Below are 18,404 nucleotides of genomic sequence, written 5' to 3' on the forward strand. Positions count from 1 at the left end.
GCAATCTTTGGGACTTTAGATAGAAATGACACTCTGATGTACCTGGATGCTCAGCGACAGAGTGAATCATTCGTTCACCACCTGCTGTGATCATTCCTACACAAGGTGCTTCCTAGGAGTTTGCCAAACTCTAGCCGACAAGCAGGATTAATGCAGAGGGGTTGTGAATATTATCTAAAAGGGAGAGATCGGGAAATGTATTCCCTTAAAAAAAAAATTAATGAGATGGAAGGAGGAAATAAACAGCCCCTATAGGGCCCCTCCCCCAACCCCCCCCCCCCAAAAAAAACCCCACAAAATTGACACACAACTGAGGTTTTAACAACTTTTCAGTTGATAATGCAAAATATTGTTAAGATCTCTACATTTGTAGTTAAGATCTCTTCATGCTTTGCATTTTGTTACTCTACTTTATTGTCGGGTTGCTGTGTCAACTTTTTTTATTAATGTTGCCAAGTCTCATGTTAGTATTTTTGAGTATAACAAATACAATTTTTAAAACAGGACTGTTAATTGTAGAGACATCGTGCAAAATGCACAAGAAAAACAGAGCACAAGTACTTACCTTTCTTGCAATCTCAACCTCAGCCATTGCAATGTTCACCCATTCAAAACACACAAAAACACACACACAGAAGTCGATCCTTTCGGGGTTTTTTCACTGAAAGTGGCAGGAGTGCGTCAAAAGGTAAAATAAGACGACCCTGCCCAACCACCTCACTGCCGTGTTGAGTGATCCCAACAGCAAGTGTCCATCAAATCCAACGTAGCGTGTGTTCCGGGGGTGAGCGTCGTCACGCACGCAGGCTCAGAGTCTATCTGGCTCGGTGTGCAAAGTGCCTGCACCTTTTTCATTGGCGGCAACCACCCTAATGTAATAAGTATGGCCCGGGGAAGGTTACGGTAATAACCACGCGGCAAACACAGCAATTATAGTCCGGTCTATCCTGCATGCTGGCGGCACCAAATTGCTGGCAAAGGGTGCGACAGTAGGTAGCGCTCACGTGTACAGATGTAGGTCTTCATCGGGATTCAATCACGAGCTAATTTATATACTTGTAAATTATAGAATGCAGGTTCGAACAAACTGCTAGCAGTCATCTGGTACAATGCAGTGAAGCCTTAATGTGTAACTTCGCCAGGTAACAAGAGCTTTACGCACACATACTTGTACACATATGCAGCTGAGCTACCTTTTTCACGCATAATGGTGTTGACATGGCAACCGATGTGTTGTAAAAGATGGGAACCCAATCTAATCAGCAGTCCTGATGCTGCAAGAAGGGTAACTTTAAACATCACATGCAAATTTCATCTTCATGCAAATTTTTTGTCTTATCAAATTTATTGTGAAAGCTTCAAATTATAAAACAGACGAGAAACCATGTTACCAAATTCATTCAAAATGCAAACTTCAGACACTCAAAGTATGAAGGCTTATAAAAGATGAACTTCTCAGATACATTCATACTTAACCCTGCACTTTTCTTGAAAAACGACAGCACACCAGGTGCCATGATTTCACAGGATGCTTGAGACTATTGTTAGCTTAAAGTCAAAGGTATTTCATAATAATTTGGTAGTTTTGTTTTTGATGTTTGCAAATGTTGTATATTACCTCTAAAGTCTTATTTAAAAAAAAAAAAAAAACGTACCAGAACGTAGCACATTTGTTTCCTTCGTATATGATAAAAAAGAGAACATGTTAACCATTTACGCTTAACATTCCTTTACACTCAGGCATGCAACTGGGAATTTAGAAAAAAATGAGGAAACTCCAAACCTTACAAGACTTTGTACAGTATTTTTCAATTTGTAATGTCATTCACAAGAAGTAAAAAAAAAACGAGGAAATCAGCGGATCGGAGGAAAAGTTGCCTGTACACTGCATTCATGATATGACTCCGAAAAGCCGGAAATACATGTATGTGCCAGAAGTTGAAATATTAAGGCTATAATTTATTTCCAATGTAAAATCTAAAAAAATAAACTAGATATGACATCAGGCATTTGTACAATTAATTGTCTCTTACTTTCAATTGTTGAAAGTCATCAAAATTATTTTTTCCCTCAATATTTAAATGGTATCTCACTACCATGATTCAATAAAGCAAACAAAAACCTGTAAGAAAAGAACAATGACATTTACTAGATACAAGGAAATTACCAAGAACTGTCCCCATTAAAGAAAAATCATCTTAAATATGCATCGTCTTCAATTGTCAGCCATCCCTTCAGCATGCCAAGTATTCGGAGGCTTTAGCAAACTCCGATTAGCTCCCGTTGTCTGTCATTGTCAAACATATATTATGCTCAAGGTGACTTGGGAAGACTTTACTGCCTCTAAGGACACTGTATTCAGAACTACAAGAATGCATCTCATGCAGGGACTGTGTTTATGGTGCTGTCAGTTTGGGATTGGTGCTCAAAATTGTGCCGAGGGGTTGTTATTATTAAAAAAGGGCCAACGAGATGAATCTTTCTGAGGAACACATTTTTGTGCAACTTTCTTCTCCTCTTAAAAGTATGGAAACTATTTGACATCCCTTTTGGGTTAATTTGATTGAAAAGTGCGCTTCTTTAAATATGTTTGAACATTTTCCATGCTTTTCCGGACAACTGAGGGTGCTCAGTTGCTGTGATGTCATTTCAGGAAGACACTGTTCAGTTTAGCGGTTTACTGTTAAAATTGTGAACCTAAAAATGTGTTCATTGAAAACATTTGTGAGAAACGATTGCTAATTGGCAATACTGCCATGCACTAACACAACAATTTACAGCAGCAAAATATCTGAAATTCCTACAACTTTTGGTGCTGAAATAGCTGTAACATTGAGGTTTCTGCCTGATATGACATCACACATTTACTCATGAATATGGAAATTTGCATCAGCATACATTCTTAAAAAACTGTAAAACCCCAAAAGGCACCAAAATACCCTTGAAAATTGAAAATAAGGTTAGATGGGACACAAAGGTGCATTCTCAAGGATTGCATTAAAAAAAATTACATTATATACAAGGGCCCTTTTAAGTCAGTGAATTAAATCACAGTGGCCATGCCTCAACACGCACTTTGAAAATTGTGCTGGAATTAATTTCTGAGAGGGCTCTCGAGAAAGGAGTAAAATGAACGAGATGAACAAGTAGATGATAAGTAATATAAGTAAGGGGGGCGAGGGGAAGGGAGATAAAAGAAAGCTAGAATGTATCAAATTGCATTACGTGAAGGAGCTCCAAGTTTTTTATAACGGCTACAGCTGCATGTATGTAAAACAAAGAGAAGGAAGAGGAAGTGAAGACAACAAAATGAAATAGCAGAGGGGAAAAGGAAACCTAAGGACAAGATGAAAAATAAAAACAATGTAACAATTTGCCCAATGGTGAAACATGTATGTGATGTTCAATTTGCCCAATTATTTTTTTCAAATATAGTGGTGACTGTGAATAAAATTATAAATGAATAATTGGGTTTTAGGAAGACTTCTTCGTCACCTTCTCAAGTAACTTCTGTGTAAACTGTAAATTCCACAAGAAAAATATTAGCTTGTCGCGAGTACTACACAAACAGTTGACGCGCAAACTGACGGCAGATCATTAAAGCAACAACATGTTCTGCATACAGGAATCGGTCCAAGCCTACACGCTGAACACTGTTGATACACGCCCTCATTAAACCCTTCCTTGCGAGAACACGCACCTCAAACATCCAATGTTGCACTGCTATCGTTTCCACCATCGAAGTCAAAAGAGGCAGCCGAGAAAACCAACATTTTTGTAGCTGCCAAACCCATCCGAAACGGTCTGCACGCAAATAAGTCAATATTCTCCTACGTGAGGAACGTGCTTGGGGGCAGTTTGGATGCAGGAGACGTCATGTGTGTCTGATGGATAGGCAAACCTCTTATCTCACTTTACTTGAGTTTACCTGTCTCTGATTAAGGAATGTACTCTTTGGACAGCTGAGACAGATGAGATCTTCAGGCTTTTACATCTACATGGAACTTTCCAAATGAACAGATGTTTCTCTGAGCCCTCAAATTGTGTACAGTGTCTCATTTTTTTGGTGGGAGTTTTGTATAGTGTCCAACATTGCGACTCACATTTTATATGACATTATTCAGGAACATCTGTATTTATGATCTCCACAGTACTTATTTCCAGACCGTTTTTAAGGCAGAGTGGACCATTTGCTGCTATCTAAAAAGTAACCAACCAAATTATTGTTAAAAAGCTTACTTGGTTTAAAGACAGTATGACACTATGACTCCCTGTGAAATTATTCCTTCTGGCATGCTGTCACTTTGAAGAAGACAATAAAAGAAGGTCATTTCCAAAGATGTGTGAAGTGACACATTTTTGGAAATTTCCGTTTGTAGTTGGTTTGTAGTTGGGTGAATCTGTGAATTGCTGCAACTAGTGTTGACACGACACACACGCAGGCGGCTGCTATTATTCGTCGGTTCATTGTGTGACATCATGCAGCTACAATCGGCGGAATGCTGATTGGGATTGTGTCACGAGATGGTGCAATTTAAAATATGACATGGCAACTTTCGAATTGAAATCGATATCCAGAACATTGTGTTTTCTAAAAAAATACATCAATCACAGAGCTGAAATTCGTCAGGTCAGTTGTCAAGAATCCGTCTTTAGATTTTGAGCACATTTTGCTGAGATGCACAAATGACCAGTGGTCCATTCTACCTTTAAACCCTACATGTCAATGAATCCAGTGCTGAGAGTCAAAACACTACATGTACATAGTACCTGTGCAGGTTGACTGCACCACGTCTTTTATCTTAAAGATAACCTGAGGTAGATACGTTTTTTACCTTGTCTACATGGTGTCTCCAATAATGAAATCGAAAATCGATATCTTAAGCACATGATGCACTTGAATAATCTGTTGCTTCAAAGTTTACAAGAGTTCTTTATAAAAATGTGAGTCTTCACTTTTGTACATGCCATTTTATCGCTGATTCAATGCATTACAGTGGCACAATTCCTTTAGTCAGATAAACATGTAAATGTAAATTTGACTTAGAAGTTGGAAAAGATGGAATTCAAACTACACAATTAATCATTTGAATGGAAGTTAAGAAAAAAAGAAGAGGAAATCACAAAATCAACTATTCAATCCTTATGCATTTTTGAGTTCAAATTTTATTTGAAAAATGTTTCCCCTGAAAAATAGAAAATCCTATTTTTTTCTTATTTCAATTTCTACTTTCCCTTCAATCTAGAAAGCCTTTTCTTCAATATGTACAGTGAAGCTTTACATCTTCAGCATTCAGTTCCCGACACTATAATGCAAATGTCCCTAAAAAGCAAGACTCAAACTTCCACAAATTATCATCCCGCTAAATTGAGTTATCCACAACACTGACAATTTATAAAAGCTTTACCTGTAATTTGCAGCACAGCAAATCTCACGGCACAGTTTCCACGACCGTCCAGATAATATACAGCTTCTGCACCAAACGGCCGCATTAAGTTAATTGCTGTGTTTCCCTTGTGCGACCACAAACACTGAGAATGACTGCACACATCTGCGGATGATGATATTGGACTTGAGATAGAAGTGACCTGTATTCTTCCCTGAGGGAGAAGAGGCCACAGCTGGAAGAGCCACTAGAAGGGGAGCAATGCAAGCCCAAGCTATGGACAGCCTTGTGAAGCGTCATTCACAAGGTGAGTCTTATTTAAAAGACACAGGGGGCCTTAGTGAAGTAGAAACGTCCATGGCTTAGGGATAACCCAGATTTCACAATGATTATTTACAATGAGTGGACGCCGGGAATCGATGGCTCCGAGGGACTTGAACTATCGAGGGGCAGTTTGCGTTATCGCGGAGCCTCGGCTCCCTCCGGGATTTATGGAAAGTTCCGTTCCTCGCTGATGTCCCAGTTATACATCACCGCAATATTATGCACGACTTCCTTGTGGAAATTTGAGGAAATTGTGAAACAAAATTGTTGGGGAAGTGATTTGCTACAAGGAACATTTGAACTGAAGGATACTGCTAAATTGTACATTCAACGATTTGAAAACATGTACACTTTAATATGGATGAACTTAAAACAATTTTAGCTCAGAAATCAACTGAGCTTTCTCAATGTAAGCTCTGCAGAAACTGAGTTCTGTACCCACTCGTTCTGTTGGCGTATCATGTCCTGAAATACATGTGTGTCCCCTTTTCAAATTTTAATAGCAACTTGCTAAATAGGTGCTGGTACGTGTGTAAGGATTTTCAAGCACTCAAATTCAAGTAGACTATCTACATGTATTGATCGCAAATGTAGATATCTTTGTCCAGAACGACTTCTTTTTTTCCTGTTCTTTCTAGTTTGTACGTGCCGCCCACACTTTGAGTGGTTCTCATCTTTGTGTTTGAACGATACAAGTAAAAATAAACAAAACTACTTCAACCAATACAATTATGCAACCACAAATTTGACATAAATAACAGCCTCTAAATCTACCTCTGTGAAACAGTCCAACCAAAAAAAAACAACCCAAAAGACACTCGCATCCCAGTGACTCTATTAAATATCCCTCCATCATCTCTGTCCCCACAGCATTATCTGTGGCGCGATCGCAAGGTTAAATCGGAACCCTCAAGGAATTTTCCGCTGAATGATCGTCCTTTCCGGTGATGTTCCATTCCGCCACTCAAAACTGTCAGATGCAATCAGCAGCGATGGGCAGGATAAGAACAGCGAAGGGGGAAAATTCTAACGTTTTACGACTGCGTAAAAAACTCAATTATTGGGAAAGATTTGGAATACTGTCTTGGGATCTAGAGGAGAGAGGAAGTGGCAGAAATCTTTCCCCTAAAGGCGCAAAAGAGATGTCACTATTACCGTGAAATTCCGGTCCATTTGCTTTGTGTGCTTTCAAGCACTTATCACATTATGGACATCACACTATTGTATCACACACACAGAATCCTGTCAGTTTTTAAACAGCATCTTTCTGAAAATTATAATTTGCCTCTTGGCGAAAGCAATCCAATCACACAGCAAAACTGCAGGAACGAAGCATCACTGATACATGTACATTTGGAAAATTATTGACAGCAAATTAAACATGATAGCTACAAACTTCAGTGACGGCACAGAATTTGTCCAAGCAAGAAGTGCCGTTCACCCTTTAACTTTGAATTAAAATAAAGAGTTGAAACTTCGTCAGTTGTACGGGGTGAGTAAAAAAAATGCATCCCAATTGACAGGACCAATTTTTGAATGAAGTTTTGCCTGTAACACTTTCAAAATCTAGGATATGAAAGCCCAGTCATTAAGATTTCTTTTAGTACAAGAATCATTCAACTCACTCATGTACTTTTCAAGTTACGGCATTTGGAACAAACACCATTTTAAAGTTCTGTCCACGGATCACAAAAAAGGTACATGTTCTTTCAGCAAAACGAAAACAATTCACATGCATCCCTATGAGACTTGTTTTCGTTTTGCTGGAAGTACACTTAGTTTTTTCATGATCCGTGGGCAGAACCTTAAAACAGTGTTTGCGTTCAAACTTCTGTAACTTAATTGAAAAGTACATGAGTGATCTGAATGATTCTAAAAAGAAAGCTTAATGACTGGGCTTTCATATCCTAGATTTTGAAAGTGCTACAGGCAAAATTTTATTCAAAAATTGATTTTTTTTTTAACCTCACCCTGTAGATTACAGCTGCAGTTGTTTTCTGTCGGGTTGGGAGAGGAGATTGGTTTAAGAATTGTGTGTAGAAAAATGTGGGAAGAGCGAAAAAAATAAGAATAAAACCAAATGGCAAAGCAAAACTACAGATCAGAATCAATAATAAGGCTGCACACAAATGTATGGATAGCCGAAACTACAATATTGTCATTCCCCGTCACATGATAATGTCATGTACACGTACATTGGGAACTCTACAATGATTATCTCAATACAGCTCTTTGATACATGTATATGGACTTACTTCCTCATTTGACATCAAGAATCAATCACGGTAGAAACAAAATGTTGCAAGGCATTTTAATAAATTTATCTATTAAACCACATTTTTTTTTAGAGTAACATACAATGTAGATGCAATCTACATTTTCTTTATAAACAACCCTGATTGAAGTTCTAACAATGGGGAAAAAAATCTGCATTGCAAACTGCTCGACTATGATAGACCGACACAAGCAAATAATATCTCTGAATAAAATATTGAAATTTGAAACCAATTATCTTATATTGGAAAGAACAAACAAAACAGATCTTATTTGTTTTTCAAATTCTTAATTCAAAAACATGGTTCATGTTCACAAAGAAAGCCACATCAATCTTGCATTACAAATGCATGCCTTGTATTAAATTATACTTTACAAAACCAAAGTTGTCAACAGAGGGCGCTATTCAAATATCCTGAGAGACACAGTGTATGTACACTTGCTCCAAGTATAAAGCCTGAAAGTTCAACTCTGGTGATGCGCTTCCAGAACCCTTGAAAAGGAAAATTAATGTGCAAATATTCTAGAATTTGCAATTATTTTTAGTTCATTGATTTCTTAAGAAAATCACCCTTAGAAAAGGATTTGTCAAATTGTTACTAGCATCTCAATCTATGGAAACTGAAAAATCGCATAATGTGAAAGAGAAATATCGTGCAAAAAAAATGACCTCTTACTTTCGAAAACCTAAATACATGCGGATTAATCCAACTTGGTGAACTCCTATGTAGATGAAAATTTATGAAACAATTTTGTGGCGGTCATTAGGTGAAAACTGAAAGTTAAATAGAAGACCAAGATGTCTTTTAGGGTTTACAATTTTTAAAAATAAATTTAAAGGAGTTATCAGCATTTACAAAAAAAAAATGAAGTGGTCGTTGCTAAGGACTGCACTCAAGCCAGCCCGACTACATCTAGAATCAATCAGCTGTACATGTAGGTACGTAAATCTTTGCGTCCTTATACATTCTCATGCAAGGTACGCAATGTGGCTACAAATGCGAACGAATAAAGAGAACTATGAACGAAATGTCAGATGTGAAATTCATTTTTACCCATCTCCAAGTGATTTTTTTAATCTTTTTTTCTTGTAGAATACCAAGATAAAATTCCAAGATGAATGTTTCTTGGGGTGGTTACGGTTAGACTTCATTCTGCCAAAAATTATACCAAGAGAAAGGGCATCCCAATGTGAAATGCCCATAGGCAGGCCACATGAGGGGTCTGGAAACTTGGCGCCTGACATTTACTTTTAGGCTCTATTCTTGAAACTGCTGCATTTTTTGTCATGTACAATTTTAGACTTGTACTAATTAATAATGCCACTCAAATAAGAGTTATTATTGCAATAACCATCCCTGATGAAAACAAATCATACAAAGTATTATGTTCTTATGTTTCAGAAGGGAAAGCTAAAGGGTTTAGCTTCTTCTTTGATCTACAAGTATGGTAAAGATATCTACTTTTCTTTTTTTCCTTTAAAAACATTAAAAACGTGTTTAAAAAAACGAATTTGCTACTTTTATTTACTTTCAAATCGGGAGACAAAATGCTTCCCAAACTTTTTTTGAAAGAGGGAAAGGGTCGGATGTCTTCTCAAGCAGATGGGACTGGACACCATGTGACAGTACATGAAGGTCGTACTACTCATTGGGCCATATTTACCTACATGATTTTGCTGACAACTATTATGCGACAAAAAGCAAACTACATGTATTTAACTTAAATTTCAAAAGAAATCCGCACAGTAGACTGTTCACCTACGGTCATGATTAACTTGTAGCTCGCAGATTGTGCATCTGTTGCTGACGATTTTTTCATTTCAATAAAATGAGACAAAATGTAAAAAAAGTGCTATCACCACGGCAATGCTATCATCAATAGTAACAATTTTCCTCTTAATTGCTTCAATTGTTATCTCTTTCTGAATCACATGTATGTACATGTACTTATACATGTACCGGTACATTTTATTTAATCTTTGAAAGGCTTTATTTAAATCATTTATCATGTTCAAATCTTTACAGACAGAAAGCACACATATGAAGGATTGCCAATTGTAAAATCTGCTGAAATACAGACATTGCACTATCTCCAGTAATGCACACACAACGAAAAAGGTTTCAACACACCTTAGGCCAAAAAAAATTATAGTTCCGCTTCCGGTTTCCCTACCTCAGTACCCTATTGTGACAGCCCCTAGCCTAATATTTTTTATGGGAAAAATGAGAAAAAAAACCACCAAAAAACCATAAATTTCTACCTTTTACCCTTGACTACAGGCAGACGCCTCCATATGATCGTACGAAAAAAAATTGGCAAAATAAAAAATTCCTGCCTACCTACCCTATTTTCGATTGCCATGTAATCGGAAGCAGAACTATTCTTTTTTCTGGCCTTATGCACACAGCAACGCAACTCAATACAGTTGCAGAAAAAGCCCTTGGCTTTTGCACATAAAACATTAAAATTTAACTACATGTACACCATGCATGTACTCTCACACCCTGAATCAATGCAATAAATTAAAACTACATGATATGCCGTGCTTATCTAAAATAAAGATCTAAAACGTAAAGGAAAATTAAGTCTTGCATTGTTCATTTTAACATTTATCAGACTTCAAGAAAGCAAAGCCATGCAAGTCTTGACTACGTTAATTCTATGCTTCCTCATGCACACTCTCTAGTGCAGGGTCGTCATTATTGGTCTCGGAAGACGAGGAACATGCGGCTTCAGTTTGGAGGGAGGCGGAGTCATCAGTGGCATCAGGGGGAGGGGAGGAGTCCTTATGGAGGGAGGTGATTAAAAGCAAGAAGCATAAACAAAAAACATGTTAATGGCATGCAAACTAAATCAAAAAGTGAGCAGGCATGTATGTTGCGAAAAGGTTTAAAATTCTTTTGTAAGTTTTGATATACATGTATCTGTACTATTAAAACCAAATGTGACTATTTAATTCAGAAGGATTTTCATCTTCATTTCAATGTTGTTCACGTGTGATTTCTTGAAATTTTCAAAAAAATAAAGCACTTCACCCACAAAAAGAAATGATTTTTATTTTTGAAGAACCTTTTTCCGATATTTGGTTCATAAGTAAAGTTGAAATATTTCAGACAAACAATATAACTTGACTATACTTTCAAAATTTCACATTTTATATGATACTTGAGGAAATTTGATTTGGTGATTAAGAGTGCAGTGCCATGAATGGGAATGAATGTACAACAGACTTGTACAAGTGTACATGAATTGGAGATGTTTCATGAGTGTTCAAGATGCTTTATCGTGATCTTTGATTGTAACAATGCAAGTGATACACTGAGTGGTTAACTACAAAGCTGAAATGAACATGAAACTACACATCGTCCTTGTACTTTTTGCAAGCAATTGCTTAATGTAAGTATGGTAGGAACCATGACTCCCTTTTCTACACATTCACGCTTCTCAGCAAGACTTGCATGGCTTTCTTCCCTATAAGCTCTTTATATTTTTCTACGGGATGCACCAAGGAAATCTTCTTTCATTTTCATATTTTCTGAGCAAATGTGCTTGCAATCCTAACAATCTGTAGGCCTATGCAAAAGTTTAACATAAATCTACAAAGTCAAGTTCATCTGAGTAATAAAATGCAGGTGAGGTTAGCCTACCTATTTTGTAGTCCGACCTGTGTTTTGCAGTCATCGATCTGAGTTGGTCTTCAAATAAGATCAGCATTCACAAAGCATTTCAAGGGCAGGATTGTTGCGACACAAAATGAAACTTTAAAGATACAATGTACATGAACTAGTCCTGGGCACATTAAGCAAACTGTCTTGGCGGGTAAGGGGCTCCGTGCGCGAACAAGAGAGGGTGCCTTTTACCACTTTTGAGGGCCCCCTCGATGGGACACACGACTGTGCGTACTGGTTCGCGCTCGTATAACGCGAAGTACAAACAAGTTATTTTATGTCATAGCGTCCTCGCGTGAGCCATCGGCAATATGTTTGAGTGTCCCTGCCAGTGGTCTCCCCCAACTCTCCCTGTCTTGCCGTTCAGGGGGTACTTGTGCACGGAGCCCATAAACAAGTGTAAATTCATACCCACGTGGGACTGTTTAAACCTTAGCAGTTCCCAGGTCTGATTACATCAACCTACATGTAACTGCTGTCAGTTTGATGGGAATTGGACGGTATAGGCAAGTCTCAGTTAAAAAGTTTGAAAACATCAGAATATAGTAGAACCTCTATAAATTCCTCATACATGTACAGACATCTATCCCTATCACAATAATTTCACCACTTTTCCCAATCCAACTTTCTCTGAGAATGAGAATCTTTCACCACATTTCAATCTAAAGTTACTGTACATCCAAGGAAAGCTTGCATCATACAAAGAAATGCTGCAAGCAACTCTTTAAGTCAAACTTGTACAAAACATGTAAAGGGCACCTTCCTAAAAAAAAAAAAAAAAAAAAAAAAAATCACAAGTTTAGAACTCCTCATATCCCAAACAAAGGCATAGGACCTATTTTTTTCCCCTTCAGTATTCAGTATTACTCCATAATTTCCTTGAGGAGCACTCTTTGAAATGGAAAATGGCAACAGGTGCCTAGTGGGCCAGAGCTAAATCTGACTGTTTTGTATTCTACTTGAAAAGGGGCCCAGACAGAGATGATGAGGCAGTCAATACTGAACAGCTTCTTTTCTTCACTGACATTTCTAGAGGCAGTATCTACAAGACGGTCACACTGCAAGGGACAGTTGATCCATCACTTCCCTCCTACTCCTTCAGTCGCATTTCTGTCTCCACTGACTAAGGTACATGTAAGGTTCATGTCAGCTACCATAGATGATGGCATGGCGCCAGCGTTCGCTACAGTTGGGAATTTTTCGTAATGCATCGCTGTCTGTTACTTAACAAGTGAGGAACCCTCAAGCTACACGTGTATGATAATCTCTAGAGAATGAATTGCTGAAAGCATCACCTGTCTTAATGTGAGAATTATAAAACTGAAGAAAATGCATTTGGAATAGATATTCTTCAGAGCAGTCTCCTGTATTTGTATAACAATACACAAATTAAATGGTGGCAGCGAAAAAGATGTTTTTTTCCCCTCATCTGCAAGAATTGCTATTAAAAGGTATAGATACAGTTTTATGTACCAATCTAAAAATATTACAACTGAAAGCAGTATTCCTTGAAACAAACATGTTGACAAGTTAATATCTGACAGTAAGAGACCCACGCACGAGTCCTATTACTGCCGCCTTTGACATTTAACTGTACATTTACACATATGTAAGCAACCGGGACCTGTTGCGTACAAGTACATATATGCAGAAAAAGAAAAAAAACATTGTATGAATGAATGATCATGTATATTCTGTCCCAACACAGCTGCAATTTTGCTACAATTTTGACTTGGGCCTCTACCTCAGTCTCGGATAAGCAACAGGCTGAGGCCTGCTTATGAAAGTACATCGGGTACAAAAGTAGAAACACTGAGGAGCTGCTTAAACCAGGTATAAGGTCATCTCAGTCCAATTCTCAATCAGGACAACGATACTTAAAATCATCTTAGAGTGTTTTACATACCGGTACATGTACAAAGGACCTCTAGTTCTGTCACTGCCTTCACTACATTAACAGCATTGTCAAAGTTTGTCCTTTTACTAGTTCTGTATAAAGTTATGTCAACCGTTTGCAGAGGTGTAAGCACAGCATCACAAGCTGTCACAGATCAATCACAAGTCATCAGTCTCAAGTCTAGTAGCAAATAACATTTCAAGGTTTGCAGTTTAATGAAAAAGAAAAAAATCTCACAGCGCGGATTCAATCCCGAGACCTTCGGCATGGTAGTCCAACGTTTAACCAATCGAGTTACCAAAGCGCTCGGGTTGGAAGGGAAGTTATAAATGTGATATATAGATTTGCAATACCGGTAGTGTTCTTGCAATGCCGTAACGAAAGCAGTTGAAAATCACGTTATGGCTGCAGTAATGATAGCCACTACGTATTCTTAATCATTTATCATATGTCATGTATGTGATTGGGCTTTATGATTTGACTTGTGACTAACTTACGATCGACTTGCCATGGACAACTGGTAAGGAACATGAAACATCTCTATCTTACTGTATAAATTTACACTCACCTACAATGTACATCATGTACATACGTGTACATACCGGTACGTGTACATGTTGCCAGCTTCAGTGATCTTCATCTTTCACAAGCATAATTTTCGAGACATGCAATTCATTTTCTCGTTCATGCAGTATGCTCCAATCCAAAAAACAAATCAAGCTGAAAAAATATTGCACTTACGTCCACAATGTGGAGTGACCCATTGCTGTGAGTGGCGACTGATTCGGCTAAGGTTAGTTTGAGTTTGCGCAGAATGTTGGGGCTCTGGGTCGAAGCCAGACGGTTCTTTTTAAACAACTGGAGGAAAACGATTGGGCAATGTGTCTGGGTGCGTACAGCGGAAGCACATGAAAGGTAACAATCTAGATTGGAGACACTACAGGGTGTGGTAAGCATCTAGCCAATGAGTCATGGATGGGGAATACGTGGGGTTATCCCAATTAGTTCCGTGTACAACCCCCAATTGCATCCTTTCTGTGTTAATGGTGAAGTATTGACGCAAATTTAGACTAACAAAATAAATGTTTGAGTTATGCTCATCACTAACAGATCACACTCTAACTGGATGTCAATGTGACGATCCATATTACGTAACCATCAGTGACTGTACGGTATGTAATATAAAGCCAAGTACTTTTTCACAATTTTTCTTCCCAAAAAAGAAACATAAGTGTACAAGAAAGTTCATCCCTAATACAAGTACCTATACATGTTCATGCACATAACAAGTTTAAAGATTGAATGGCTCAGCCATCTTAACCCTGCGAGCTGCGAAGCGTAAAAACTTACGCCGCGTAGCTGAGGTGCTCACGCGTGAGGCAGTTTTGATTTCGCGTAAAAAATACTATTTTGTGGACACAATCCTTTCTCTAATGGTCTAAATATTATGAATGCAGGTCCCCCGAACCCACACAAGATTGAATCCCCTCCAGTAGGTCACTCACAGACATTGTGGCTGCACAGTCATGTACATATACACTGCATGCACTGTGACCATTACATGTTGGATTGACCATTACATGTTGGATCGACCATTACATGTTGGATCCCCCCAAAAAAGATGGACATGAAACAGTCGAGACAGCCTTTCTGTGGCTCTAGACAGCTGTCACTGGGCCAGCAGTAGAGGATGATTGATGACATTGTTGTGACGGCGGTATGTAAAACACAGAGAACTTTTTTTGTGCACAAGTGAATGGGCTTTGGCTGGAGGCCCAACTTTCCCAGGGGCGGCTGACCCCCAAGTGAACTCCTACAAGAAAAGCGACCATACCATCTCAAACCACAAGGTTCACTCTAGGATTATATATAGTTTCAAGGGAATTGGGCGACAGCTTCATAAAAAAAGTTAAGAAACAAAAAAAGGGACTAGCGCGTGAGCCCCTGCACAGCCCTCAGGTTTAAAATGTCAAGTTGAAACTAAGCACATGATTCGAGGCGTGACTTGTCTGGTGTCTCAGTATATGAATGAGGGTATAGGCCAATGAGGGTATAGGCCAATCCGGGCACGCTATCAATTCTATCACGAAGGCCCCCTTCAATGGCGACAGCATTGTACTAGCTATTGTTCAGATAATCCATCACAGGGCAGTTGCTTTGTACAATAGCGTGCACAATGGTTTCTCCATTGAAGGGGGCCCCGTGAGTGAACAGCGACCACGTGACAGGATTTGTCTGTACTCTTGTCCAACAGGCTATAATCTTGCCAGTTGTGCACTCGTCAGTCTCCTCACGGTACTTGTGTTAACATGACTCACACAGTCGATCAAAGATGTACATGTACATGTAGCAAGCCTTACAATGAACTCAGGCTTGGTGATGCCTCTCTTCATTGCATCTGATGAAGTAGTTGTTGCTAGGAAAGCTTATGCAAACTTTCATTCTAGTTAGTCTTTTAAAGTGCTACCTTACTTTTCCATTTGATTCTGGCTGAATAACACGGCTGCCCACCATTTTTTAATGAAATACAGCCACTCTTAAATCCACCTCATCAGAGCAACTACACTGTGCATGAATCTCTATGACTGCTATCTGAATGGCCAATGATTAACATGTATCTGCAACATGAATGGAATGAATGGCTGGCCCCTTCAGTACTGTACGCATTTACTTCACGCAAAGTTGACCTCAAGATTATATTCAAGTTAAAGTACACAACCAAGAAAATTCCTGGCGTACAACTGGACAGTTTCAAAAGTATCCGGCCAAAAGTGACAATCGTTATAGTCTCTTGCGACTGCTGTAGAAACCTTTGACAAAGCTGATTTTGAAATTGCTGGCTTGCGAATTGGAAGGTTTTCCCAACCAAACTTCAAACAGTCTTCACCATACAGTAATGGAAGGGCCAAGACAGCAGAATGACAAATGAAGTTGGACTGACTTACCCCGTCCAGATTGCCTGTAGTGCTGCGGATCTTGGCATTTTTGGAGAGACGGCAGCAGATTGAGACGACTTTCATGGATTGCTGAGGAGAAAAATAGAAGTCAACAACACCTAACATTTTATTTTTTATCGGAAACATGCCAACAGGATCATTTGAATTTCACACAACTGCTGTAAACACAACTTTCAAAATCAGAATGCTAGAAAAAAGGGTTGGAGTTTCAGTTCAATACGGACACTTATCTTTTCAAGGAAACATTGAACACCAAGCTGTTTTGTACCGGTCAAGCCTTTAATCCCACTGGGACATTCTTCCAGTTTAGGGACCAAAGTGCGACATTTTTTCCTGTTCCTGTTGTTACCTTGGTACTTTGTAATTTGCCATTCAAATGTAATTGAAAATATTTCAAACTAATTTTTTTTGTTTGGTAGGTCATGTGCTCCAAATAACCACTCTTGGAGGAGGAACACAGAGGTGAAGAATTATATGCATCATAGATATCAGATGTGACAAAGACAGGGAAAAACTTTACAGGAGACCCAACTAATATAAGTTACACTTCAGGTAATTTCACTTCAGGTAATTTCACATCTTGTAATTTCACATCTTGTAATTTCACTTCAGGTAATCTCACTTCAGGTAATCTCACTTCAGGTAATCTCCCTTCAGGTAATTTCACATCAGGTAGTCTCACTTCAGGTAAATTCACATCAGGTAATTTCACATCAGGTAATTTTACATCAGGTAACTTCACATCAGGTAACTTCACATGATGCAAACAGGCTCCAAGTATCACAATTTATTCAACTTGTCACCATAATGTGGATGACACAAGCAAACAACATAATTTAGCACCGGCTAATCTGATGAACAGCATGACGATGTAGGAAAACCTACATTGTAGGCTTTCAAGCAGACCCAGGTGAACAAGAAGAAAAGTAGGATCAAAACTTAAAAAAAAAAAAAAAACCAAAGCAGGACAAAGTAGGACTTTGGAGGACAAAATCAGGATAAAAGTAGGACTTTTGCGGGCTTTCAGGAGTAGTTTTCGTTGATACATGTACTCGCCCATGTCCACAACATCATACATGTAAGCCTCATTTGGCATGTTCTGTACTCATAACACTTTTGTGCTCCATCCTCAACTAAGCTCTTGGAAGCAGTACTCCTGCGCCCAGCCCTTCATTGTGTGATTTACATATGACAGTGTGTAACACTGTTATGAAAAATAGTCAATGCAATTTTTTTCTTTTTTCAGAGTTGTGGGACACAAAAGTAGGAATTTCAAGAAGAAAGTAAGGAAAAGTAGGAGCAAAGAAAACAAAAAAATAAGGAAAAGTAGGTATACGTGAAAGCCTGAAAACCTCTTGGAATGTTTGCTAAAAACGCTTTCTCAGAAATAATGACTCTCCCTAGTCCATCACTGTGCATTAAATACGTGGTACATTATGAGTATTTCGCCACCACTATCACAGCTATACTGTAAAGTGCAAAGGTGTACGAGCTGTGAATGAGTTTATTATCGCAGGCGACAGGCAAACAAGGCGAAGTCTCTTATTAAATACCACAAAGCCAGGTGATGGATTTGAGTGGAGGGTTAACGAGGGTATAACATTAATGAAAAAGTCAAAAACGATGGCCATGCACTTTTGATGATGAACATTCATTTTCTGAATGTGTCTTGCTTTGGAAGACAATGATGGATTAAAGCAAACAAAGCGTTAGCGCTGTACCTTCCACCGTTTCTTTGCATTAAATCGTCTCAGGTTCTCCGTATTCAGATGGGAGCTGTCTCGGAGTTTTCGTTGGATTTTATTGGACGGCTACAAAACAACAAGACAAACAAAAATTGATTATCAAATACCTGAGAACCTAGACAAAATACAGTTCTACAAATGAAAAAAAA

General features: G+C 38.5%; 1 protein-coding gene across 1 annotated transcript in view; it reads right to left on the bottom strand.

Annotated features, from left to right (window-relative positions):
- The window catches only part of LOC119740297 (death-associated protein kinase 1-like), an 88,285-nt gene that overhangs the window by 29,907 nt on the left and 39,974 nt on the right, over nucleotides 1-18,404 (bottom strand). Inside the window, exons 9-10 of the mRNA XM_038215562.1 lie at nucleotides 18,232-18,321; nucleotides 16,499-16,579 (exon numbers count right to left, since the gene is read on the bottom strand). Coding sequence (XP_038071490.1) covers nucleotides 16,499-16,579; nucleotides 18,232-18,321 — 171 coding nt within the window. The remainder of the gene's footprint in view (nucleotides 1-16,498; nucleotides 16,580-18,231; nucleotides 18,322-18,404) is intronic.

Source organism: Patiria miniata, unplaced genomic scaffold (genome assembly GCF_015706575.1).
Source record: "Patiria miniata isolate m_02_andy unplaced genomic scaffold, ASM1570657v1 HiC_scaffold_5, whole genome shotgun sequence".
NCBI lineage: Eukaryota > Metazoa > Echinodermata > Asteroidea > Valvatida > Asterinidae > Patiria > Patiria miniata.